The sequence below is a fragment of the Pituophis catenifer genome, unplaced genomic scaffold (assembly GCF_029215685.1).
Source record: "Pituophis catenifer annectens isolate HBS135680 unplaced genomic scaffold, rPitCat1.0.hap2 SCAF_1, whole genome shotgun sequence".
Taxonomy (NCBI): Eukaryota; Metazoa; Chordata; class Lepidosauria; order Squamata; family Colubridae; genus Pituophis; species Pituophis catenifer.
The window spans coordinates 266782651-266810349 of record NW_027256881.1 but is presented as its reverse complement, the minus strand read 5'-3'; the positions used below and the strand labels follow the sequence as shown (position 1 = coordinate 266810349).

The window sequence follows — 27699 nt, the reverse complement described above, 5'->3', positions numbered from 1 at the left end:
AAATAAATAAATAATCCAAGCCATTGAACTGTAAAATCATATAAGGTTTGGACAGGAGTCACAGGAACTAGGAGATCTTATGATCCAATCCTTTTCCCACTGCAATAATCCATTATTATAGAGTCTCTGACAATTGGCCTCCATCAAATGATAGTCCAACATCTCCTAGAGAAGTCTGTTCCATTGTTGTACAGTTCTTGCTATAAGGAGACTTTTTTTTGTTGCTGTTCAACCAAAATCTGTTTCCTAGTAATTTCATCCTATTGTTTCTCATGCTGTCTTTTCTAAATTTCTGAATAATTTTGTCCCATCTTCTTCTTTTAATCATGCTTGAAGGTAGATGTTGTGTCTCACCTCAGTCTTTGCTTCTTTAGGCTTAACATATTTGGAACCACCTAATTTTTCTTCTACATTTTTCCCTCCAGACCTTTATCACAACTGTCAGTTTGGGATATAAGTGTTATATTAGCAGTTTTATCTATTTCCAAGTGTTTACAGTATAGAATTAGGAAATAAATGATATATACCATGGTATTTACTTTTCAAAGTAATACAGCTCCTCATGATTGTTAATATTTGCATTAAGGGATCTTGGTTATGCTAATGAAAAGACTAGACCACAAAGAGGCCATTATTCCCCATTTTAATGAAAATTATATTAACTATATGCTAATCAAGTATGAACATTCAAGAGCTGTCCTTAGTGCTGAATCAGCCTATCCATTGACATAGTTTTCTTTTAACTAAATATTTTCTTGATAAGAAAACATCCTCAAAATATTGAAGGCAGAGGGGTGTTTGCAAAGGAGAAGATATGGTCAAGGTGTCACAAAGAATAGTATTGTTGAGTAAACACTTAATGTACCAACTTGAATAATAGTATGCTGCCCAGAGTCATTTCTTGTGAGATGGGGAGCCATATAACTTTAATTGATAAATAGATGATGGATGGGTGGATGGATGGATGGATGGAAGGAAGGAAATGAAGGAAGGAAGGAAAGAAGGAAGGATGGGTAGATGGATGGATGGATAGAAAGAAAGACAACCTTGCCCCTCTATTTATTACTATAGTTATTAGAGTTTACTTTAATAATTACAGTAACAGATAGAGGGGCAGGGCTCATATTAATAATGAAACATTTGCTTGAAGCTGCTTGCTAACAGATGGATTAACTAATATTTTCTGTTATAACCAACATAACACAAAACTCTGCTCAGGCCATCATGATTTCCATTTGTTGCCGCAAGAGCAAGCTGAACAATATGCTTTGTCACTTAGTAATCACAATACTAGAAAAGTATCAATGATTCCCAAAGCATCAGTAATAGCAAATATAATATTTTCCATCTGTCACCCTCCATATACTATATGTTGCACTAGTATGTCAATCTACAACTATCATGGATAACATTATTGATGTATGATGAGAATTGCATTCTAATAAATCACCATATTTGGAAAAATAGGGGGGAAAATGAAAAGCACACCACAGTGTTGCTCCTACACCTTTTTCTTTTCATTTTCTATAATTCCTGGCACTAAGAAAAAGACATAAGAAACAATTAATAGTGAATGCAATGCTTTCATTCTTTTCTCAAGGGTTTGATGATAAAACTTTAACTAGGATTTTGGCTTCACTGCTCACAGTGACTGCCTGTTGTACTCAACACATAATTTGCTCTGGATCTAAGGACTTTTACTCTAATGGGAGAAATCTGATGGCTGCAAATTCATACTCCAGCTACCATTCCCTGAAAAATGGTGCATTAGTCTTAAAGAGATTTTCCAGCCATTATGTAAAAAACAAACAAAACAAAACCCTGCACAGAAAAGAAAGAGGTGGGAGGTTCCTGTATAAATGCTGCATTCTCTTAATAAAATCATTCAGATAAATCTTACGTTTAAAGTTAAGGATCTTCGCTAAAGATCCTTTTCCCGATCTTCCGACGTTAGCCATCTCTCTCTGCTATAGCTTCATAAACCACTATACTCCTTCATGTTGCTTATATTCTATCCTCAAAGTACCTTTGATCCCTCAAAAGAGCCCACTCTTTCTGTCTTTGTTGTTGCTTCTCCACAAAGTGAAGCAGAAAGAAGTAGTTATCGAGTTACAACTGTAATGGAGCCTGTCCAATATAGTCAGAAGTCATTTCAATTGTTAAATGAGGAATCTGTGTGATCCCCTCACACATTGACCACTGTCCCGGCCCTCTAAGGTTCAGTTGCTAAGTGACCATGTGGATCATTAAACAAATGGAGTGAAAGAACTGCCTGATGAAAAAAGATAGGCAGCACCCCTCCAGAGAGGGGCTCCCACAGAGAGGGCCTCCTCGGGGTGGCATCAGCCAAACAGTGCAGGCTGGTGACCCCCAGGGGGAGGGCTTTCTCTGTGGGGGCACCTACCCTCTGGAATCAGTTGCCCCCAGAGATAAGGAGAATCCAAGACCTCAGTGCCTTCCGCCCTGCCCTTAAAACCTTCTTTTTCCAGCAAGCCAGGCTGGTCTAATTTTTTTAAGTGTTTTTAATTGTTTTGTTTATCATTTTTAATTAATGGGGCCAAATTTATATATATCTTTTAATTATATTTTAATATTTGTATTTGATGTTTTTTACTTGGCTGTTCACCGCCCTGAGTCCTCAGGGAGAAGGGCGGTATACAAATTCAAAATAAAATAAAAATAAATAAAATAAATATACAAAACCAGCATTCTGAGCTAAATGTTTATGGAGATTCTCAGTCATTCAGGTCACGGTTGTCCCAAAGGTGCTTTGTTTCATCCAAGAAGCTTCTTGGATGAGAAGCGAAACACCTTCAAAGAAAAATCAGAAAGTCCAGTTGCCTCTTAGGGACAGCATTCAGAGCTGGAAAAAGAAAGCCCAGATCTCAAACTTTCTTCCTCCAGTTCAATGCGCTGGCTCTCTTCCCCACCTTACACTAGAAAGTTAGAAAATTCTTTTTTCTAGCCCAAAGCAGGAAGGGGAGCTAGCACACTGAGTGGAGAAGTTCTCTGCATAGTGAGACTCTGCCCTGATCTTCTCTCCTTCTTCAAAAATAGTTTTTTTCCCAAAGTATGAGGATGATATCTTGGAGCATGTCTCTCAATAGAGGTTGCTGTAATATCTGTTTGTTGACCAATTCTGTTAGCCAGAGGGCTATGTCTGCTTTATTTCTTCTTGCAGAAGAAATAATTTGGTCAGCAGAGCTCATATCTCTGGATCTCTGAGTGTCCGTTCTTGCCTTCTCTTCCTAAGTGGCATGATCCTGGAAATTAAATACAATATCTATATTCTCTTTGGAAAGCTTGCAGTGGTGTTCTGTCCTTGCTTATCTGCATATGCTAAGGCTGAATTTTCATTGACACCACCACAAAAGGCAGATAGGCAGGGATAATTTTTCAAACAGCCTTCCAAAGGATGGGGCTGATTTTACACTGTGAAGGTACATGTTTTACTTGTGCTAACATCCTTTGCATAGCCTTTAGATGCAGTCTTGTTAGATCTCTTTGTGGGATGATGTCCCTCTTCCCTGACGTGATTGCCTGCAGGGCTGTCTTTTTCTCTGATTAATACACAACTCTACATATTCTACAATTTTTAGCAGCGATTGTATTTTTTACCCATGCCAGCACTTGTCCTGTAGTGTGGCCATGTATCTTAATCTGCTTCATTATATATTCCTGGCTGTGTATAGTAGTAGATTAAAAATAGTCTTCTTAAAGACAAGTTCGAATTCTGATGTCTTCGCTGACATTTCCATGTAGTTTTCTTGGCAACAATGCAGAATTAGTTTTCTATTGCCTTCTTTTATTCCATGCAAACATATTTTCTAAGTGTTTATAGCGTACACATAAATTCTGTTTCCTGTCTTAGATAGGTTGAAATCCTATCTAGGACATGAGAGAATACCTTTGGCCATCCAAGCTTCAGCACATTCCAGAATGATGGGAAATTGCAATTTGCATTGCCATAGTTTGGAACCCAGTCTCAACAGTCCGAGCTCTGGACCTAAACCAGTATAAAAATACCACACGTCCCACCCCATCATGGCAGACCCCAGACTTCAGGGTTTGACACCCAGTTTATTAATTCAGATAATAGATGACTTCACCATTGTTTCATTTAAAAAGATTGTACTGATGCCATTGGAAATCACCTAAAACCTCTACAGTATTTTAAGCTTATCCTAATTAAATGAAATTTAATCATATTTTTTGTGGGAAATAATGACTAAAATGAGGTGTAATTTACTGTGTGTCCACCTAAGAAACCATAATATTTCATAATGATATTAGCAATGACTGTTATAAAAGAGGAGCCATAAAAATACGGATGTATAAATATTTATACATTTATATGTATTTGTTTCTGTGTTTATATCTGTTTTAGCAGTTTATATATATCTGATGAGTCTTCAGGCAGGAAACCTGCAAAGTGCCAAGATTAGGAGATTTTCAATAAATAATGCACTGTTTAAGATTTATTTAGTTTATTGTTAAAACTTATTTATTAAATTCATATAGTGCCCTCATCCACAGGGGCTGTTATCACATTGACAGCTGTAAGAAACAGCATACAGTATAACAATTAAAATGCCTGTGATAAGCAAAATAATTAAATCCAAAGTAAAAATAGAACAATATATATATATATATATATATATATATATATATATATATATATATATATATATATATATATATAAATCCATACACTGTCAGCTTACTTTCCTGATATTGTCTGGGAGAGCTCCAAAGGCAATCAAAGAGAGATCTCCTGCTACTAAAGCTTGACCAGGTATTCGGTGAAACCATCTGTCAATTCACTCAAAAACTCCACTAAGTACCTGTTGGCAGTAGTTAGAATTATCTGAGCCAGGAACTGATCTGACTCTAATGAAGCGCTAGATGTCATACCTTCCATGTCCAAGTCAGAACACAGGTATTCTTAGGCAAAAGGCAAGGTCCAGCATGTAGCCTGCTGCTTGGATGTGTCAGGCCAGAAATTACCTGGAAGAGACAGATGGATGTCATGGAGGCCATGAACTCTTGAGCAAAACATCCAATTATATTCTGTTTCATACATACCAATATTCTAAAATCAGTACTCGCAATAAACTACAAAAAAGTAACACTTATTAGCATTCTTTTTTTTTTTTGAAAAAAAAGTTATAGAACATGAATAAAGGAATTGATGATGGAGGTGAATATACTGTGGTATTGATATTTGGTATATGTAGCAGTTTCTCCTCTTGTGTTCTTACACTGTGCCAATGAGGTAGTTTCCTAGTTTCATGTCTCACAGTTTTTCATCTCCCAATGTATCGTATTCTCAACGGTGTTACATGATACCGTATTGGAAATTAATGGGGCCAGGTCAGAGCTAATTAATATCTATTTATTATGCTGGATTGTAATTTGTGCATTGTAGTTTAACATATCTGGAAATACAAGGGTAGACAAGCCTAAATCATGCATCAAATGATTTGGAGGGTAGACATTGTTTCAAGAAAGCTGAAACTGGGTCAAGTTCAGGTAAAGATTTAAAAATACATATAAATTACTGCATTAACAAACTATTAGGTAATCTAGTTAAATATATCTCTTTACTTTGAGCCATTAGTCATGCCCAGTGACATCATTTCTGTCTAACACCCATGACACAAAGAAATCCACAGCTGATAAAAATAAATTTGATATTTGGTGGGAGTGTTTTTCCCACCATAGCAATGCCAGTGATCAAGGTGGAGTCTTAGACAATGTCTAACTCAGATATTGCTACAGTTTAACACTTATTGCTTTTTCCCTACTACATTGCTATGTTAAATTAACAATATTATCAATACAAACCAATTTATGTGGCGTGGTAGCACAGTGGTTAGAATGCAGTATTGCAGGCTAATTCTGACGACTGCCAGCAATTTGATTCTCACCGACTCAGGGTTGACTCAGACTTCCATCTTTCCAAGGTTGGTAAAATGAGGACCCAGATTGTTGGGGGCAATATGCTGACTCTGTAAACCGCTTAGAGAGAGCTGTTAAGCACTATGAAGTGGCATATAAATCCAAGTGCTATTGCTAAACTTAATCTACAACTTTAAATATCTTTTGTGAGATAAATGTGATTTATCTCACAAAAGATAAATTTATAAAAGATAAAGATAAAAGTTACTGGACTGCTTCTTAAATACTTAAATACTACAAAGTATTCCTCAGTTTCCTCTCCCATAATTCGATTGCCCAGATTTTGCACCTTCAAATGAACAGTTAAACAGTTCAAGGGATGAAAAACAGACGGTTAAGGCTTGATTATTAAAGGTAAACTTTGCAACCAGCTTTAGAATTGACAGTAAATATATTGAAGTGGTGAATAACTATTGTCTTTAAGCATCAATTAATAAATTAGCAATCAAAAAAGACACTAAAGACTGGCACTTGGTAGCATGACAATGAAGATCCTGAGAAAGATATTCTGATGCCATGATGTTTCTATACCTACGAAGTACAGAATTGGCAATTTTTTTAAAAAATGGAGATAATCTATGGAAGTAAAAATTGGACTTTGGAAAAGTAGGTCTTCCAGATAAGTATCTATGGTGGATGAGACATCCCTGAAGGAGTGGAGACAGCATTGCAGTGGAGATCAGCAGTCATATGGTGAATTCTGGCCACCAGTATCTTTCCAGATAAAGAAGAGATTATGAGATTGCCCACTTGCACTCCAGACAGCTGCAGGAAATGAGGTTTTCGTGATTGACTCATGAATTGAGCTGCTGGGAGTTGAAGATTTTCAATCAAGTTCACAGCTGTAATGCAGCCTAATGTATTGAAAGATGAGGATGGCATTGAGAAATGAGGGAATGATATGCTGCCTAGGAACAATTAACGAAGAAAGAGTGAAGTCCCAAGGACTTAATGGTTAGAGAAAAATTTGGGAAGAACCGATTAGATGGTAATATGAGACTTCAGACTTGAAAGACACTATTAATGTAACCTTCCAATAAATATAAATAAATTACAATAAATCTAGTTCACCTATTATGTTTCCTGTTTGGTTTAGCTGGGAGAGTTGACATCTCACTTTCTTAACCTTTTTCAAATGTAATTAATTTATAGCTAAATAGAGATTTTCTGACTGGCAGGATAAGAGAATTGCAAATAATGGATCACCATTATTTTTGGACTAAAAAGGTAGTACAGTGGACTAAAGCACTGTTATTAACATCTGCTGCTTGCAATTACTGCAAGTTCAAATCTCACCAGGCTCAAGGTTGACTCAGCCTTCCATCCTTTCAAAGGTAGGTAAAATGAGGACCCAGATTGTGGGGGGCAATAAGCTGACTTTGTATAAATATACAAAAGTATGAAGGCTATTGCTTAACGCATTGTAAGCCGCCCTGAGTCTCCGGAGAAGGGCGGCATATAAATTAAAGGAAAGAAAGAAAGAAAGAAAGAAAGAAAGAAAGAAAGAAAGAAAGAAAGAAAGAAAGAAAGAAAGAAAGAAAGAAAGAAAGAAAAGGGTTTTAAAGATTTCAAAGCTTTTGAGAAAAAGTTCAACAAGAAAGTTTAAAACAGATAAAAGGGATAATTATTTTAAAAATAATTTTGTGATGAAAATGCTGTTGAGGAAATTGGAATTAAAATGCACTAATGAACTGGACTTTCATGGGAACATTTTTTTTTACTGTTAAAGAGTCAGACAATTGATGTATTAAACAAAACAAAAGATAAAGGTAATATGAATCAATCAGTGATGCTGAATGTAACTAGAGATTGCAATTTGAAACAAAAATATTAAGGGCATTGGAAGACATAATAGAAAAAAAACAAAAGTTTTGCTTTCAACTGAGACATTTTCACTTTGGATAACAATATTAGAATGGCAACTATCAGAAAAGCAGCAAAAATAGGAGGGGAGGGGAAGATTGCTAGAATAATCTGCAAAGAGAAGAATTACACCATCAGGATTTACTTCAGAAAAAGTTTAAGAAATTGTGCACTAAACTAGCTGAATAACTAATTGCTGAATTAGCTGAATAATTCAGTGACTAAATCACTGAATACTATATTGAAAGCTTTTTTAAAAAATGGATGAAAGAGGTGAAGATGAAAGGGGAAGTTAATAAAAAAGCTCTAAAACAAATGTCTGGAGATGTGAACAAATTAATGATAAAGTGAAAATTTTGGAGAGTAAGAAGTTGTATCTATTTAGGTGTAATATATTATTAGTGAATGATATATTAATTTGAAATATATATATTATTTAATATTTATTAAATATATAGTGATTAAATATTATTACTATGTATGTTGACATTTAATAACATGTAAGAATTATTAATCATATATTAAAATTAAATATACTTAACAATTGTGCGTAGGTTTCTGTGCAAGGGAATGTGCTTTTCTGATGAAGAATGAGGGAGAAGCATTACAATATTCCAATCAGATTCACACAAGGCAAGGGAGCAATCATTAAGATCTGTCAAGTGTCTTTAAAAAGAATCTTTAGTGATGTTTTTGTAGCTGTCAGTTTTATAGTGCCCACATTTAAAAAGTAATGTCTATGTGCACTTTTAGTCTTTTAAGAACATGTGCTAACATTGTCATTTTTCTTTAGCAGTGAAGATTTTAATAGAATTCAAAAATGTACTCTATACTGATTGTGGGTTGTATGAACATGGCTTTTCAACTAAAGCTGTTAGTCATTGGCACAAGTTCCTTTCCTTTGAATAAAATTAAGTGGTATCATTTCCAACCCAGTTTATAAAAGGTTTAACTTGCAATTCATGTAACACTTACTTTGAAGCAGTATCTTCGAAGTCTCACTGAATTTTCAAAGACTCATTTTCTGGAATTTCTGATAACCCATTTTAAGATTCACGGAAGGAACTTCTGCTAATTGTGTGAAAAATGCTTCAAATATAAGGCACCGTTTATATTAGATTATTTATTTTAGTTTTAAGTACATTTTAAATTAATTTCCTTAGTCCTTTGTCAAAACATGTTTTATTAGTACAGCATGAATACTGTATATAAATGCTTATATTATATTGCATTGTTATTCATACTTATGGGCATAAAATCATTTGTATAAATTAATTATTGATGGTATCCTTAGTTATTGCAAATATTATTACAGGTGCATCTCAAATAGTGCTGATGAGAAATCCAACGAAATGGTTGCATTATTTGAATCTGCACTATTCAGAGTGATATTTCTATGGGAAATATGGTAATTAGCTCCACAGCAATAGGCAATGAAAAACTTAAACATAATTTTATATGCTTATTAATGAAATATAACAAAAGTTTAAAAGAATATATATAAAATTTAAATTTCTAGCAAATTGCAGAGTGGTTATAGAAAGCAAAATAAAAACAAAAAATCTAAGTATAATTCTTAAAAGAACGCTTACTGTACACTGACAAAAACTTCTTTATCACTTAATTCAGGATGTGCTAACAAGATCATTATCTAGTCCATCCTGCAGTTAACTTTATGCGGCTTTGGTGATTTTTATTGAATTTTAATGGATTAGGACCTGCTATACTATCCATAGATCACATAAATATTTAAAATAAGTAAATTAAGTGAACAAAGGACAAACTGGAGGATAAGCCCATATCCAAACTGTACCTGCTATCTCCTGCATTCTGTAACCATTCTTCAAAATGAGATTCTTCTTTTTTGAGCTTACCTTGAATGGAACGTTCCTTTTCCCATTTTGCTCATGTGACAATTAGCGTCGAAAACCACAGCTGCACATATGGTAACCTCAATGTAGTCTAATAATAACAGAACTTGGTCTTATATTAAACATGACCAAATATCAATGTACAATTTGCACTAAATAGAATATTGCACTATTTGAAATCGCATTAAGCGCAATCGACCTATTTAAGTTTGGGGGTTATTATTTAAACTTGTACTTTAAACAACAAAAACTGAATGGTGTTTTCCTATTTTCTTTCTAGTTTTGAACATCGGCGAGGGTGGATTCTGGGAAGGCAGTACTCGTGGACATGTTGGATGGTTTCCTGCAGAATGCGTTGAGGAAGTGCAATATAAGCCAAATGAAAGTAAACCAGGTGAGATGGTGCAATTCAAGAATAAGCTATGCCTACAGTTTTTCATGGGAAAGTACATGAGTGTTTGCTGAACTAGAAATTATTCTAAAAAAAAAGAGTAACTATAGATTTATGTTATGATGCAGATATTTCTTTAGAAGTATGTGAAATCAGTAAAAAACTTAAATGCATGTACAATTTGATTCTTCACTTAAAAATAATTATGGATGATTTTTTTTAAAAATATTCATTTTTCTTTGAATATGCATTTAAATCTGTGATGAGCAATGAGGTGACCTCCAAATGCTTTGGGTAATTTCTAGAATTCCTTGGCCAAGATATATGGATGGCATCAGTCTGCCAAATTCTTGCTTATGCATTTAATGACTACTTTAGTCTCATCTCGTTTTAATCAGACAAGATTAATCTTACATTTAAGAATCTTCACTTTCATTATATTCATTTATTTAAGATGAGACTGAACCAACGAATAAGTTGAGGACTATTGCTAAATTCCTGGTTCAGATATGGGCTGAGGCGAAACAATCGGTACAATACTATTTTATTCACAAACGGCAGAACTGAACGAACAACAACAAAACCCTGACAGCGTTTATATATGCCGGCTGTCAAACTCAACCACCAATCAACTGACACCTTTTCTCCCGCCCTTGTGGCTGCTTCTGCATCAGCCAATCAGGGAACGGCACCTCTGTTGTTAGGCAACGTGCCGAACACAACAACTATCTATACAAGGTGCAGCTATTCCCACCCCCAAAAAAATATTCTAAAGCTTTAAATAATAATCAGAGTTCCTTTTCCTTGGCTGAAACAGCCTGATTGATTGATTGATTGATTGATTGATTGATTGATTGGTTCGATTTATATGTCGCCCTTCTCCGGAGACTCAGGGCGGCTTACAATGCGTTAAGCAATAGCCTTCATACTTTTGTATATACCTGTTTAGTAGGGCTTTCGCCCCCACCCCCCCAGTGGTGTTCTTTTTTATACAAAGTCAGCTTATTGCCCCCACAAACCAGGTCTTCATTTTACCTACCTCAAAAGGGGAAGGCTGAGTCAACCTTGAGCCTGGTGAGATTTGAACTTGCAGTAATTGCAAGCAGCTGATGTTACTTAACAGCACTTTAGTCTGCTGCGCCACTAAGGCTCTTGCCTTGGTGCATATAGAGAGCCTTGCACTCTATATGCACTCTAAGGCCAGTTTAGGTACAGCAACAAATACCCCTTTTATATTTGCAAATCTATAGTAACATTCCTGATGTATCTTATGCAACTAGAATTCCCAAAATGCAGAAAAGCTTTTACTTTAGGCATGTTGTTATTCTCTCCCTTTGCTATTTTTTTCAGAGAAATTGTAGGAAGTTTGTATATTTTAAATGACCATGTTCTTTAATGTTCATTTGGTAGAGACATTCAAAGTGCTCTTATTTCCTCAGTACTGTACTTGGGAGATTTCCAGGTTGCATAGTTGAATCCCCTGTCTATTTATTACTTTTGGAATATAATTTGTTCACCACATATGAAGTCATCTTATTAAAAGTTGCAGTATGAAAAATCCACCAAGAATTGATTACTAGCAAGAACCAGTAGATGAGAGGACCTCTATTTTTCAATACTTGTTTTATTGTTGGTTTTGTTACTTTTCTTATATTGTTTTTTTTTAGGTTAGTGTATTTTTAATTTCATAGTTTTTATTGTTTTAGTATTGAAACTTATGAGACTGCCTATATATACATACTTCAGTGTTTTATACTGTCCTAGCATTATGTTATTAATGTTTACTTTTAGGTGTGTTATCTAAATATTCACAACACATATTTTATATCTCATCGATTTGATTATTAATTCTCACTGTGTTTATGTTCACTGGTGTTGGTCTATGATTGAAATAAAGATTTGATTTGACTTATTATAATACTAGCACTAAGTGTCCTAGTTGGGCAGAATGATGGGTACAAACAAAGTAAATAAATAAGATAAAATACCCTATAATGGAAGATAAGATTTTTATTATGCAGTAACCATGATTTCACAGGTGGCAGTATTCATAATCCTTGTTCTTCTATTTATCTGTTAAGGAGAGAAAGACCTTTGGCATAGCTGCCAAAATTTCTTTTGATTGATCATGCTGAGAACCGTCTGTCTGGAAACACTCTCAAGATATATTCCGTTCCTAATTAAGATATTAAAGTTATGCTTTGACAAGTTACTAAAATTTAGCTGTGGTCCTGATCTGAACTAAGCATAGGTGTCTTCATTAGTATTATTGTACCCCTGGCATTGAGGCAGCATTAATTATGCCTTGAAATATTGAAATCTTGCTAGGTAAGGGAAACAGGCTATATAATAATGAAGTACCAACAGTAATGGCACAATGAATTCCTTTGGATTCATCAAGATAGTTTTGTGTAGCAATCTGAAGTCTACCTCAATTGCTTTTTAAGGCCAGTTGAAAAGAAACCTGTTAGACCAGGAGAATATAATGCAATAGAAGTGAAGCACTCTTAGTAAGTTCAACTATCATCAATACATGCCAGCTATCAATCATCTGAATTTTGATCACATGATTGTGAGGATGCTTTAATTGCCATAAGTGTGGAAACCAATCATGTCTCTTTTTTCAGTGCCACTGTAACTTTAGTCGCTAAGCAAATGATTGTAAGTCAAGGACTACAGTACCTGTATTCCCATAATACCAGATATTCAAGTGATGCTATCAAGCAATTTTATGCCATTTTCTGTTTACACTGATTAGCAAGTGCTGTTTGGAGACATATTACATCTAATACTGGTCTTAATATATAGCTAGAAATTGGGGAACTCTAAATTCAAGTCCCACATTTAACCATGAAAGCTGGCTGGGTGACCTTGGGCCAGTCGCTCTCTCTCATCTCAACTCTCCTCACAAGGTTGTTGTGGGAAAAATAGGAGGAAGAAAGTGTGTTGGATGTTTGCTGCCTTGAGTTATTTGGCTTAAGTAGAAATTTTTAAATGTTTTAATTGGTTTGTGATTTTTAATTTTTGGGCCAAATTTATATATATTTTAATTGTTTTTTAATATTTGTATTTCATGTTCTTAATTCTGGCTGTACACCGCCCTGAGTCCTCAGGGAGAAGGGCGGTATATAAATTGGAAATAAAATAAATAAATAAATAAATAAAATTTGTAAAAATAGTAAAAGTGGGATACAAATAAATAACAAATATTTTCCAAGACCAGCACCCATTGATAGTGTTGAGTTTTACATTGATTTAGACCAAATTACATTTGTAACGTTAATGCCTACTCTTTCAGTTTACAGATCAACATTTAAAGTTCTCCTGGTAATCTGCATTAATCTACATTAGCAGATTAATGGCTAATTTGGTGCTCATCCTTAGTGCCAGATAAATTATAAACAAGATCCTGTTCCAGGCTAGATCTTTCAGGAAACCCTTATCCATTTTTCTGTTTTTAAGAATGGGTATATTAGTCAAACATTTAATTCAAAACAATCTTATTAAGGAGTTAGTATTTTAATGTAGATTAACCATAAGGCACTTTTCTGATGATCTGTGTGGTAGAAATATCTTTAAAATGTGGCCTGTGTGTTAAAAGAGGATGTGCCAAGAAAAAATGCTTCCAATATTGCTTTCTCTTATTGCTTCCTATGAAGGAAAAAGAAAAGTCTGGAAGTAAATTGTTAAATCACAATCCAGGGATTACATTTTTTATTTGCTATTAAATTGAGGGATGTGATAGCTATGCTTTTCACATTTCTCTCTTTTTTTTTAATTCATTTCCTTTCCCTGTCTATATTGTAGTCTTCATATTGCAGTAGGTTGGGAGAAAAGGGAAGAAGACTGGGTTACCAAATTAATAAAATCTAAATTTCCCTTAATTTAGTGGCAGATTAAAAAATGTAATCATTAATACACCATATTTTCCCAAAAATAAGACTCTTTTATATTTTTTTTGAACCTTGAAATAAGCGCTTGGCCTTACTGCCATGCACTCAAAAGCCTGATTGGGCTTATTATAAGGGGATGTCTTATTTTGGGGGAAACAGGGTATAGGCAGTCTGGACAAGCCTAATGATACCATATTTGTAGAAGAATATTGTTCTGAACTAGTGTTTCTTAAACATTTTGCTCTTAGGAACCCTTCCAATTTTTAAAAATTAGAGAGCATCCCCCAAAAACATTTGTTTGTATATTTACCATAATACAAATTAAAATAGATGCATTCATAGAATCTTTATTTGTTGAATCATGTAAAAATAACAATACTTATAAATCATTTATAACAAACATATTTTTCATAAAAACCTGTTTTAAAGAAATATATTGAGAAAAGTGTCCTTGGGTAACATTTTTGCAAATTTCTTGAATCTCTGGCAAATCATTTTTATTTCAAGGGTCTTGAGGTACTGAAAGGGTCTTGAGATATTCCCAGGTCTGCAGTTTAAGAAACACAGTTCTAAACTAATTGAAATTCCCCCCCCCCAAAAAAATCATTAAATGAAGACATCTTCATGTTCCAAAAGATTGACCTATCAATGCAAAGGGCTTTTTTTTTTTTTTTTTGCAAGATAGCTGCCTCTCTGAGTTATTTCCATTTTTCCTACTGCTGAAGATTCATGTGATGAAAATAAATGCTGCCTACACCTCTTAGGATTCTTGGCTCTTGTCATCTACAGCTGGCCAAACAAACAGATTGCAGTTTCTAGATAAGGAGATCTAATTTGCAAACCCAGCATTAATAACTTAAGTTTGGAGGCAGAAGTTTGTTTCCCTTTTCACTCAATTAATTTGGTAAAGAAGAAAGCAACAATCTTTTAATGATAGAATAGAGCCCCTGTATTCCTGTATGTGAGAGGGTACTTCTGTGCATGTATGAAATGCTATTTTGCATTTAAGATAATATATATTTATTTTCAAATTCTTTAAGTGACCTCTAGAGAGAGAGAGAGACTTATGCAAACCTGTATGGGCTTACTGAGAAACAAATCTCACTGTTGTTAGTGGCATTTCTTATTTTGTTGCATTTATATCCTGCTTTTGGTTTGGGGAGTTTACATTTTTTCCCCTCCAGGTACAGTTGATTCTCAACTTGCAACGTCAACTTACACTCAGAATTTTAATCATTGAGTGAAGCGGTCATTACGAGAAACATCCACATACCATTTCACCAAATGACAGCAGTCCTGGCTCGCTTAGTTCATCATTAAGTGGATGGAATGAAAGAGCTGCCTGCGGAATTGGGCAGGCAGCTCTCTTTTCATGCACAGAAGGAAATTCCAGTGAAGAAAAGAAATTTGGATCGTGATCTGAGTGCTTTTTCTCCAGCCCACTGCAGGAGTTCTCCTCCTAACATATGTAGAAAGGAACTCCAGCAAAGGGCTGAAGAAAGGAAACTTGGAGTATGATGAGCCACACTTCTTTTTTCCAGATGGCTGTAAGAGCTCCCACCCCCACCCCCCATGCACAAAGGGAGAGGAAAAAATCTTCCAGAAGGCAGCAGCAACAGCTTGCAACCTTCCCTGCTGCCTTCTCCATTGGGTTTCTGAGGAAACTAATAGAAAAGATTGGAAATGGCTAGCCCGTGATTCAGAGGTGGTATTCAGCAGGTTCTGACCAGTTCTGAAGAGCCGGTAGCGGAAATTTTGAGTAGTTCGGAGAACTGGTAAATACCACCTCTGACTGGCCCCACCCCCATCTATTTCTCTGCCTCCCAAATCCCAGCTGATCAGGAGGAAATGGAGATTTTGCAGTATCCTTCCCCTGGAGTGGGGAGGGAATGGAGATTTTACAGTATCCTTCCCCTGCCATGCCCACCCAGTCTTGCCCACCAAGCCATGCCATGCCCACAGAACTGGTAGTAAATATTTTTGAATCCCATCATTGTCGTGATTGTGCGGCAATTGCTTGTAAGTGTGAACAGGTTGCAAACACCTGAAATGGGATCACATGACTTTGGAAAAGGGCAACAGTAATAACTTCCGTGATGGGTCATAGGTAGCTTTGCAAAGGTCTGTCATAACTTTGAATAGTCATTAAACAACCAGTCATAAATTGAGATCTACCTGTAATCCTCATGTAGCCACCACAATTGGGACTGGCAAATCGGTTGTTAAACAGTAGCTAAGTGAAACCACACAGTAGAATCTTCTTTCAGCTTTTCTATGCTTTACAGACCTGCAAAGGTTATAAATGTGAGGATTGGTACTAAGGTTCTTTTTTCATCTCTGTTTTAATTGTGAATCGTCAAGACAGTTGCTAAGAACAGAAGTGGGGTTCCTAAAAGTATTAGTCAGACCCACTTTTTCACTAATATAATGATAGTACAGATCTTCTATTCACCATTGTGATGTCTCCTGTGGATGATGGTCCATCCGTGTCTTCCTCAGAGGCCTCGGGGGAGAATGAGAGCATTCCTGGCACATCCAATATTGCTGACCCTGAGCTGTCAGCTGAACATGCCTTGGCTGGGGAGAGCTCACAGGCCAATGAGGAAGAGAGGGAGGAGCTGCCGGCCTTGGTAGATGCTAGAACATGCAGGGCAGAGAGGCAGAGATCTGCCAGATTGATGGGGAAAAGGGCCCGCCCTTCTGAATAGGCTGTACCGAGAGGGGCTATTTAGCATGGCAGGCAGAAGGAGGTATTGCTGGAAGTAATGTGTGTGGATCATGGCCAGATGGTTGTTTGTGTTTCTGGAACACTGCAGCTCGTGGATTTAATTCAGTTGCGAAGAGCGTTTATGTTTGTGTTTGGAGCAGCCGGTTATCTGGACTAATTGGCCATTGCCTGTAGTTTGTTCGTGGCTGGCTTTGCTGAAAATGACCCCCTGCATTCCTGGCTTGGACTATTCCTGTGACTTCTCCTTGCAAGCCCTGAAACTCGGACCCCGGGACTTGTTGACAAATCTCAGTGGAGGCCCCTAACCTTGGAGGGGATTTTGAGCTGTTTGTTTTTGGAACCTATCCAGGCAAAACCTTTATTTTCAAGACTGTTTTGGTTTGGCTGTAAGTTTGCTTTTGGTTATCTATTTGGTCACAAGCCAGTTACTGTGCTAAGCTTACAGCTGGGGGTTTGTGAAAACCTGAAATGGAACTGTTGAGGGAACAGACTAAACAAAGCTTTCTACACCAACCCTGACGTGTGGGTGAGTGGGGGCAGCACAACCATATAGATAGTCCTTATTTTGCAACTGCAGTTGGGCCTGGCTACTCGGTTGTTAAGTGAAGCAGTCACTGAGTGAAAAATCACCTGACCATGACTTGGTTATTTTGCTTCAGCTTTCCTTTGTTGTACACTGTCAAAGAACCCAAACACAATTTTTGGAACTGAACTTTAAGAGGAAGCTGGGTAAAAGAGCAAATCTTGTAACCCTTTTTTCCTCACTCCTCTGCCCTTTGGAATGGTTAGCCGGCACTGGGATTATCATCAAGAAGTGCCAATTCACAAGGCTCACACAGGACCGCGCAGCCATGGGGTTGGTTAGTGCCTTTTTAACTTTATTAATTTTATCCTTGTTTTAATTGCTTCCTACTGAAACATAATATTTATATGGCTTCTATACTTCTATGTTTTAATTGTAGTCTGCCCACTTTGTGAGTGAGATGGGCAATCCCCAACTTTGATATAGTGTATAAAGTAGAATAGGAACAGGAACAGGAACAGGAACAGGAACAGGAACGGAACGGAACAGGAGTTGGAAGGGACCTTGGACGTCTTCTACTGCAGCCTCTGCTCAAGCAAGAGAACCTATACCATTTCAGACAAGTGGCTGTCTAGTCTCTTCTTAAAAACTTCCAGTGATGGAGCACCCACGATTTCTGAAGGCAAGCTTTCCCAATTGGTTACTTGTCCTCACTGTTAGGAAGTTTCTCCTCAATTCTAGGTTGCTTCTCTCTTTGATTAGTTTCCAACCATTGTTTCTTGTCTTGCTCTCCAGTGCTCTGGAGAATAATTTGACCCCCTTTTCTTTGTAGCAACCCCTCAAATATTGGAATACTGATATCATGTCACCCCTAATTCTTCTTTTCTTTAGACTAGCCAAACCCAAAACCTGCAGCCATTCTTCATATGGTTTAGTTTCCAGGGCTTTGATCATCTTAGTTGCTCTTCTTTGAACTTTTTCCAAAATCTCAACATCTTTTTGTAGTATGGTGACCAAAATTGGTTGTTATATTCCAGGTGTGGTCTTACTAGGGTTTTATAAAGAGGCACTAATATTTCTATGTCTCTGTTTATACAACCCAGGATTGTATTAGTTTTTTTGGCTGCTGCTGCATACTGCTGGCTCATATTCAAGTGATCATTCACTAGTCCCTCTCACAGTTATTGTTTTTGAGCCAGGTCTCACCTAATCTGTACTTACATTTTTGATTTTTCCTGCCTAAAAGTAAAACATTGCTTTTCTCCACATTAAAATTAATTTTGTTGGATAGGGTTCAAGTTTGTCAAAATCTTTTTGGATCCTGAGCTTGTCTTCTTGGATGTTGGTTATTCCGGCTAGTTTAGCAAATCATCTGCAAATTTGATGAGTTCCCCTTCTATTCCCTCATCTGAGTCATTAATGAAGATATTGAAGAATACTAGGCCTAAAATAGAGCCTTGTGGTACCCCACTGCTTACTTCTCTCCATGGGGATATAGTACCATTAAAGACTACTCATTGAATACGGTTTGTCAGCCAGCTACAAATTCATCTGGTGGTGATTTTGTCTATTCCACATTTTTCTAGTTTACCAAGAAGTAGATTGTGGTCTACTTTGTCAAATGCTTTACTAATTTACTCTACTAATTTAATGACTTTATCAAAGAATGAAATAAGACTGGTTTGGCATGATCTGTTTTTTTTACAAACCCATGCTGGCTACTAGTTATAACTTTATTTGCTTCTAGTTGTTCACAGCTCTGTTTTCTTATTATCTTTTCCAGGATTTTCGCAGGTATTGATGTTGGACTGATTGGTCTGTAGTTTCCTGGGTCTGTTTTTTCCCCTTTCTTGAATAAATAACAAATATGGCTTACTCAAAATTAAGATATGATTTCTAAAACATTTCTAAAGCAGTGTTTTATAAGTAATACTACTTTATCAGCAGTTATACTTACAAACTGAATTTTATTCTAACTGTTCTATTGTATGAATGTCACTAGATGGCGCTTTTTAAGTGCAAAAGAGATCAATCGGAAGCAGTTTCTTCAGAACATTTTTCATTTTCTCCACTTACATATCAAAGCAGCTTGAGAGCTAATCTGATATAATTTGGCAAAATGGAGTTACTAATCAGGCCAGGAAGAAATAGTGCTATCATAACCAAAGCTAATAATTTAGTATGAAATATGTCCATATATATCTGTTTAGGATGTGTGACAATGATATCCCTGTGTTATAAAAAAATATATACAAGCAGTCCTTGACTTATGACCATTTAAAGTTATGATGGACCCCCCCCCCCGCTCCCCCAGGAACTTACGATTCAGTTACAAAATTCTGACAGTCTCCTTTCACAGTCATGTTACTGCATTTCAGATGCTCAGCAACTGACCCACATTTATGTCTGTTTGCAGTGGCTGACAGTTATGTGACCACAGTTTACAACATTATTGCCGAAAACTAGTGTTTACTCCTGTTTTAGGCAAAACCATTCCACAGCAAATAATTGGTTCACTTAATAATCATGGCATCTGTTTAATAATTATAGATTCACTGAATGAGCGCTGCAAAAAAGACCGTAAAATTGGATTGGTCGCTTGATGACCCACTTTAAGACCATCACAAGTTACGACCATAACGGGTAGGCTCCATTACGGTCATAAGTCAAGGACTACCTGTATGCACGGTTTAACAGATTCTTGCTCCTTTCTAGTTCTGTATGTATTAATATAAGCAGCATTCAATAGTATAAAACTTTCAGTAGTCTTTCCTAGCCTCCTGCCACACAGACGTTAGACTTCAACTTCCAGAGTGCCAAGTTGTTGAAGATACTTGGTTAACAATAAAGGAGAATATTTGTAGCTCAGGGTTGAAATGAGGGGTCCTTTGTGCTCTCTGACCTTGCATGTTTTCTTGCAGATGTTTCATTGCCCAAAGAGCACTAGCAGTGATGATGTTACCTAGTTTGGGTAAGGAAAAGTCTGCAAGAAAACAAGCAAGCTCAGAGAGCATCAAGGACCCCTCATACTTGGCTAAGCACTTTTTTATTGCAGCAGGATATTATTAAATGTGTTCATTAGAAACCATGGGAAAAATATTACTGTACTCACTTGGGCCAGTTTATACTGAGTTTATTCCAATTTCTTTCACAAAGCAGCACAAACAAAAAATATGTTGTCTATTGTTTTATATAGCACTCCATTAAAAAAAAATAATATGCCCAGGTTTTAAAATATCTGATTAGTTTTTAGGCTAGTTGGAAGAACCTGTGCCCTATTCATTTATTTATTTGCTACAATTTATGCTCTCTTTTTCAATTGCAGAAGAAAAAAACCCCCAAATTATGCCCTAATTTTAATGTATCCTTATGATTTGTAAATGTGATTAAACTAAGTTGGCCACAGATTGCTTTGTCTGTATTTTTTCCACCATGATACACATGCTGTGTTTTGGGAACGGAGATTGAAGTTACCAAGTTTGAGAAGAGCAGCTTGTGGATAATTAGTGGTTGTGCAAACTGTTTTCTTTCTGCTTTTATTAGACAAGGGAGAAGACACATTTTAAACAACCAGTCACAACAATGATAAACCCAGTCATTAACACTCAGTAAATGCTGTCAGGGGAAAAGCCACGTAGGAGCAATTCCATCTAGGAGTTAGGTCAGTTCAGTCATAGCTGTTAACATCAAGGAGCAATTACTGCAGAGAATTCTGAAATCAAATGGATTTGTAATTCTTCGGGAGCAGCCCATTTTAAGGGATCCCCCACTGCTGTGAAAGTTTTCAACTTCAGTAGTAATAGCTATGTCCTTAGTAGATAATGAATGTTCCCTGACAAGAAAAATGGAACTGCTGGTGAAGATGCAGTATTTTTAGAACAGTGAGGCTATTATGAAAGTGCTTGTGATGCTTGCTTCAGACATACCTTGCCTGTCCCAAATGAAGTTCTCTGAGCCAAGCCGCATGTGATGTTAATCATGCGCTTCAGTAATCACAATTTGCTTGGCAGATTTATTTTTATTATTTGAGAGCAGGAGGTACTGCCAGATGCCTCCTAATCCACACTAAGGTCCTGTGCCATTTTTTTTCCTGGAGGAAATCTTAATTCCCTAATTGCTTTATGTCCATAGAAATAGTTAATGAAGTAACTTAAGGAGAAGGACTTATTAGTTATCTACATAGCAGACTTATTGGTAGTCGCCTGTGAATTGTAGGTTAACATGGGAAACGGAGATGATGCATCAAGTGTATTCCTCCCAGAACAAATGTAACTTTCAGGACATCACTGGGACTGGATAGGTCTACAATAACTAGATATGTTCATGAAAATAGAGAATATTCTCATGTGAAATTGATTTTGTTGAGTTTATTTTCAACATATGATGAAAGTTAGGGCTGAAGTACATATTACATTTACAGTACCAAATGTAGCTAGCTGTACAATCTAGAATTACTTATCCTTGTTTACCATTGTCAGTTATCATGCCATTTTTTGGTTCAGCAGCAGTGGTATAACCTATAACAGTAATCTTGGTAGGTGAGTTTGTGTCCTGATATTAAGAGTAAAGCAGAATATGCAATTAGTTTCTTGCCAACGGCAATATTTTACTTCAGTGTTATAATAGAACCTAATTCCAGGTATAGCCAGCTCTAAGTGCTTCAGGCCATGTTTAAATATATTTAACTTTAAAAATCAAAACTAAATTCTCTATATATTTAATTCCAATGTATTTAATCATTTCCTCCTTTCAGGTTGAACATTACTATTTAGGAGCAGTTTTGGGAAGAAGCTTTGTTACTGTTTCTGTCATAAAAACAAAGAGAAGAAAAAATACCAAATACCAAAAAAATACCAAATTCAGAAACTTTAAAAATAAGGGGAAGAATGGCGAACACCCCTACCCCCTCAAAAAAACTATAATGAAATAATGCAGTTAAAAAAGCAATTCTTAAACAGCAAACTAAATCTTGACCATATAGAGTAACCTTGACCAGATTTTCCATACAATGTTGATAAAAAGCCAATTTATGTGTAAAAGTAAATATATTTCCAGTGTGGGGTTTAAATCAAGTGTAGTAGGGTGTTTTCATCAGAATAAAATTCTTTTAGCTTCAAATCACAGTGAATCTGTAGTTCTTTATACTCTGATTCCAAATTTTTGTATATCATTTAATATCACATTCACATCTTTAACTTTCTTTTCCAACACAGTTACCTATTGAAATTAGCATTGACAATATTAAACCAAAACAATACAATTGCCAAACAAGTCAAAAACATTTGAGTTTTCATTCAATCAGGTCTCCAATCAACCTGAAAAAGAATATTTTGTTGAATTAATTTGCATATTAGTATCATAGGATACTAATTTAACCTTCTTAAAACTCCAGTTGATAATATGTTACAAGGATATTTTAACATGTTGTTCCAAATTATTTGCAGTTTTGAGTCTATCCAAATTGATTTTGGTCATCATCTTTTTCTCTTTCCTTCCACCTTTGCAACCATTATAGATTTCTTTAGAGAGCTAGGACTTCATATAATATATTCATATAATATATCCAAAATATCAAAGTTTGAGCCTTAAAAGAGAATTCTGGGTTGATTTGTTCTATGTAAGATCCATTTATTTATTTTCTGGAGTATCCATGGTATTCATGGGAGTTTTTTTCCCATGCCAAAGTTCAAACGCAGCAGTATTCTTTCTATCCCACTTCTTCAAATGTTTCATTTCATAAGGCATCATAGGGACAATCATTGCCTACACAATACTGATCTCAGAAGATACAGATATGTTTTGGGATCTGAATATCTTTTCTGAGGCCTTCATTGCTACTTCAGCAAGTGCTAGTTTTCAGCACATTTCTTGATTGCTGGTTCTTTTATTGTTGGTAGTTGATTGATTTAAAAAAGTAAAAGCTATTCACTTCAGTATTTTCACAGTCAGTTCTAAGGATAGCTGCAGTACTTGTTGTCATTACTTTTGTCCTCTTTATATTTAATTTTAGTCCCATTTTTTTCAGTATACTTCACTTTCATTACAAGAGCTTTAAAACCATTTAGCTATCAGAACAGTGTCATTAGTAAAGACCAAATTGTCACTTTTAAAACCATCCTTCTTCCAATTCAGTACTTAGCATATATGTTGAATAAACAAGAGGTGGATGTAGAGTCTTCTTCAGTTTGGACCAATCTCTTTCTACATGTCCAATTTGTAGATTCCTGACCTATTTACAGGTCTTGCATAAGTGCAGTCAGATGTTCTGGAATTCCTATTTTCCCTTGCTCCTAATTTTGCTTTATCTATCCAGATATAATAGCAATAGCAATAGCACTTAGACTTATATACTGCTTCACAGTACTTTTACAGCCCTCTCTAAGTGGTTTACAGTCAGCATATTGCCCACACAATCTGGGTCCTCATTTTACCCACCTCAGAAGGATGGAAGGCTGAGTTAACCTTGAGCCTGGTGAGATTCGATTTGCCAAATTGCAGTCACCTGGTAGTCAGCAGAAATATCCTGCAGTGCTGCATTCTAACCACTGTGCCACCACGGCTCTTAGGTATGAGGTATGAAGTATGGTTAAGCCTTTTTTAGCAGACACAAATAAAAGCATTACATAGTCACAGCAAAGAAGATTTCATATAACTATTTACAAAATTCCTTAAGTTTATTTCCTAAATGTTCATATTTTGATTTTTTTTTCTTTTCTCTTTCCATATAGCATAAATGAACCAACCTCAAATGCACTTGTTAAAGATTTCCATGCAGTATGTGTGTGTGTCTCTGTGTGTATACACACACATTCATATTCATAGTGATATGGATTCAGAAGCTAAATATATGTATTACATTAAAGGCTAGGCTTATAGCTTTGTCAGTTAATATGAGCGCAATTGACATGAAACTGAATTGTGATCAACTGAAGGATCCAAAGCTCCAGCCATAATTATCTGATCAACCAACTAGGAAGATAAGCAAAATGTTGGAGTAAAACATCTGGCTGACCTTTAGTTGGACCTTAGTAGTTAATATATTCTATATTACAATTACAACCCCTAATTACTAATATTAGAAGAATATCTTCTGAATCACTTATTTCTTATTGCTCATAGACGACTTATTAATCAGGGTTACTCCCCCTTCCCCAAGTAATCTGAAACTACCATTTCATTTAAGTGTTTCCTAGATTTTTTTAAAGAACCCTTTTCAACCGTGAGTCTGAGATTCTTGCTTTAGAAAACATGGTTTTAAACTACCCAATTTGTATAAAATAATATCTCTTTTAAGGCCATCTAAAGTCTTGAATATTCTAGAGAATTACTGATATCAACATAAAAATTATATGTAGAAAAACATGCTGAATCCATTTTATAGGCACTCTATACCAAGCTACCCATATAATTTTTTTTAATATAAAAATGGTAGATGAAAATAAAATGGGATCTTTTTGGTTTAAATCTGTCCAAAGCTCATGGTCAGATATCAGAATCCATGGATAAACAAAAGGATTTAGAATATAGATATATAAATTATGATCATTTTGTTTTGCTGCTAAATATGCCCTATTAAAATGTACATTTATTAACTATCTATGGGTCCAAATCCAGAAAAATCTTGCTATGTTTCCATGCCAAAGAATCAGTTTTTCTGCCCTTTAGTGAAATATCTCAATTAATGAACCACTGTCTCTATGATGAATGAAAGTGGAGGCCTGAAATGGTATGGAGCTTTTATCTTCAAGTATTATCTAGGCCTGTGATGGCGAATCTATGGCACATATGCCACAGGTGTCATGCAGCATCCTCTCTGTGGGCACATGAGCCGTCGCCCCAGTTCAGTTCCGTCGCACATGTGTGCGCGCCTCCCAATAGCCAGCTAGTCATCGGGTCTCTGGTGCGCATGTGAGGGGGGCGGGGGGCATGCGGGGGCCACACGTGCATTGCATTTTGAGGGTTTGGGCACGCGTGCGCATGCACACTTTGTCCACTTGGTCTGGAAAAGATTAGTCATCACTGATCTAGGGTGTAAGGAGAAAAATTCATCTTGTTGCAGAGAAAATAGGAGGCAGGCATATTAGGTATGTTGCCACCTACCATTTTAAATTCCACTCTGTTCATATTCAGGAAGTCCATTTGAGCTATTATTCTTTCACCAAATCTTGTATAACCTTTCTACAGTAGTCTATAATGGTTTCATTAACAAGAAAAGCTTTCAAAATTACAAAATTTAGACACCATCCCTGAAATCTCAGAAAAGTCAGGGGTTAATCTAACTCTTTGGAGTTCCTCAGAGATGGGAGTGCTTTTTCAATTCTTTTAATAAAAGCCTATTTTCTCATTTTCTAATGGAAAACAAAGATTGGAGAATGGAAAGTAATTTCCTACTCAGATGTGTGCTTTAGAACCCTATTTTTTATCTTGTTCAACTGCAAAAATGGAACATACCTGGACATTTTCTATACTACAAAAGAATTAAGAATATGTTATGTGACATATTTATCCCGAAGACATCTCATAAATCTCTAAATTAAAACCACATTTTTCATGGATTTTCAGATATTGTTTGCAATGCCAAAATTAGATATCTCAAAAGTGTGAAATTTCTTTATATGAGGACAATATATTTGAAAATACACACACATGGTACAAAAACAATGCATGATGGGAAATGTGCACCAAATGTGTACAGATTTTGGGCTAATGATGTATAGTCCAAAACTGAAATAAAGCCAAGCATATTCTCATAGTTGGAAGATAAGTATCCAAATGAAAGCAATTTATCTATCCTGAAATAAAAAGTGGTGGATTCGCCCACATTGTTAATGAACTGGATTTTCAAAACAATGATGTGATTATAATTCCAATATCCCTAAGGTGGAAACTGTTACTAAAGCTTCAGAAAATATAAATGAAGCAAAATGTAGTAGGTTGCTAGTATGAAAAATGAGCAATTGAATGCATGTGCCGTTGACTAGCAGTAATATTCTAGAAGTCACCAAAGATTGGTTCATGCCAGTGGTGAAATCTGAACCGGTTTACTACCATGCACCAATTGTGAAGTGCGCACACGCAGTGCACACCAAAAGGAGGCATGCGGTAAGTAGAACAGCACGTGAAGGGGGGGTGATCAGCTGTGGCGCGCAATCTTTTTTTTTTATTTTTAAAAGTAAAAAAAGCCTCTGATGATCGTGCTGCTCAGTTGGGATCGTCAGAGGCTTTTTAAAATCTTTTAAAAGCATTTCTTCTACAATGTCTTCAGCCGAAGAGGTTGTAAAAAAATGCTTTTAAAAGCCTCTGATAATCAGGCAACTCAGCTGTGATCGTCAGAGCCTTTTAAAAGCATTGTTTTTCAGCCAAAGAGGTTGTAGAAGAAATGCTTTTAAAAGTAAAAAAAAAAGCCTCTGATGATCGCGCGGCACAGCTGGGCATGGGGGGAGGCCAGGGATTTTTGCTACCAGTTCTCCGAACCACCCGCCACCATTGCTATCGGATCAGGCGATCCAGTCTGAACCGGGAGCATTTCACCCCTGGTTCATGCCTCTTTTTCTGTTATAACTAAACATTCAGAAATCAGAAACAAGCTTAATATACCATTTCTGCCTCATATCCACATTCAAAAAAGTGTCACTGAATTTCTCGGCTTCTTATTTTACAACAGATCTGGCATTCATCAGAACATAGTTTTGTTATATTAATAGCAAAAAGATCAAGTGGCTAAGAGCACTGAAAGTATTATTGCTGAATAGATTGAGCTTGTACTGTACATTGTGCTAATAATTCTATGGTTTGTTTGCGATCTCATTTTATTTTATAAAGCCTGATTTACAGCTTACCCATATTTTTTGGAGTATAAGATGCACCTTTCCCCCCCCCAAAAGGGGTGAAAATTTAGGTGTGTCTTATACACTGAATGTAGCCCCGCCCACTCACCCACTGGCCCCCACCCTTTGGCCTCTGCCTCCCAGCAGTTACCTCCTTGCAGCAAACAGCCAGAAGAAACACCTCCTTTCAGCTTCAGCACAGACTAAATAGCACAAGTTGATTGGATCGGACTCCCGATTCTCAGCTGTTTTACTCTCGGCTGTTTTGCGAGAGTCTCTGCTGCTTGTTGCAAAGAGGTAAATTGCTGGAGCAGGTTTTTTTTCCTTGTGCTAATTAAGCTATGCTGAAAACGAAAATGAAAGTAAAGCAGGTTGTTTGCTGTTTGCTGCAATGAGGCAAAATTGCTGGGAGGCAGAGGCAGATTTCTTTTTCTTGTTTTCCTCGCCAAAAAAGATAGGTGCGTCTTATAGTCTGGTGCGTCTTATACTCCAAAAAATACGGTATATTATGCATTTATCAGGCTACTGGGACTTTTTTTAAAAAAAGAAACCATCATTTAAAAAACTGTGGAGATTTATATCAGAAAAGGCAGATTGAATCTTGGTGTTTTCTGAACTTAGTTTTTCTTTTTGTGAGTGCTT

General features: G+C 36.1%; 1 protein-coding gene across 4 annotated transcripts in view; it reads left to right on the top strand.

Moving 5' to 3' along the window:
- Positions 1-27699, top strand: part of SHANK2 (SH3 and multiple ankyrin repeat domains 2) — a 364128-nt gene that overhangs the window by 144712 nt on the left and 191717 nt on the right. For all 4 annotated transcript variants that reach the window (XM_070935393.1, XM_070935377.1, XM_070935363.1 and 1 more), the window contains one exon: positions 9976-10089. In XM_070935393.1, coding sequence (XP_070791494.1) covers positions 9976-10089 — 114 coding nt within the window. The remainder of the gene's footprint in view (positions 1-9975; positions 10090-27699) is intronic.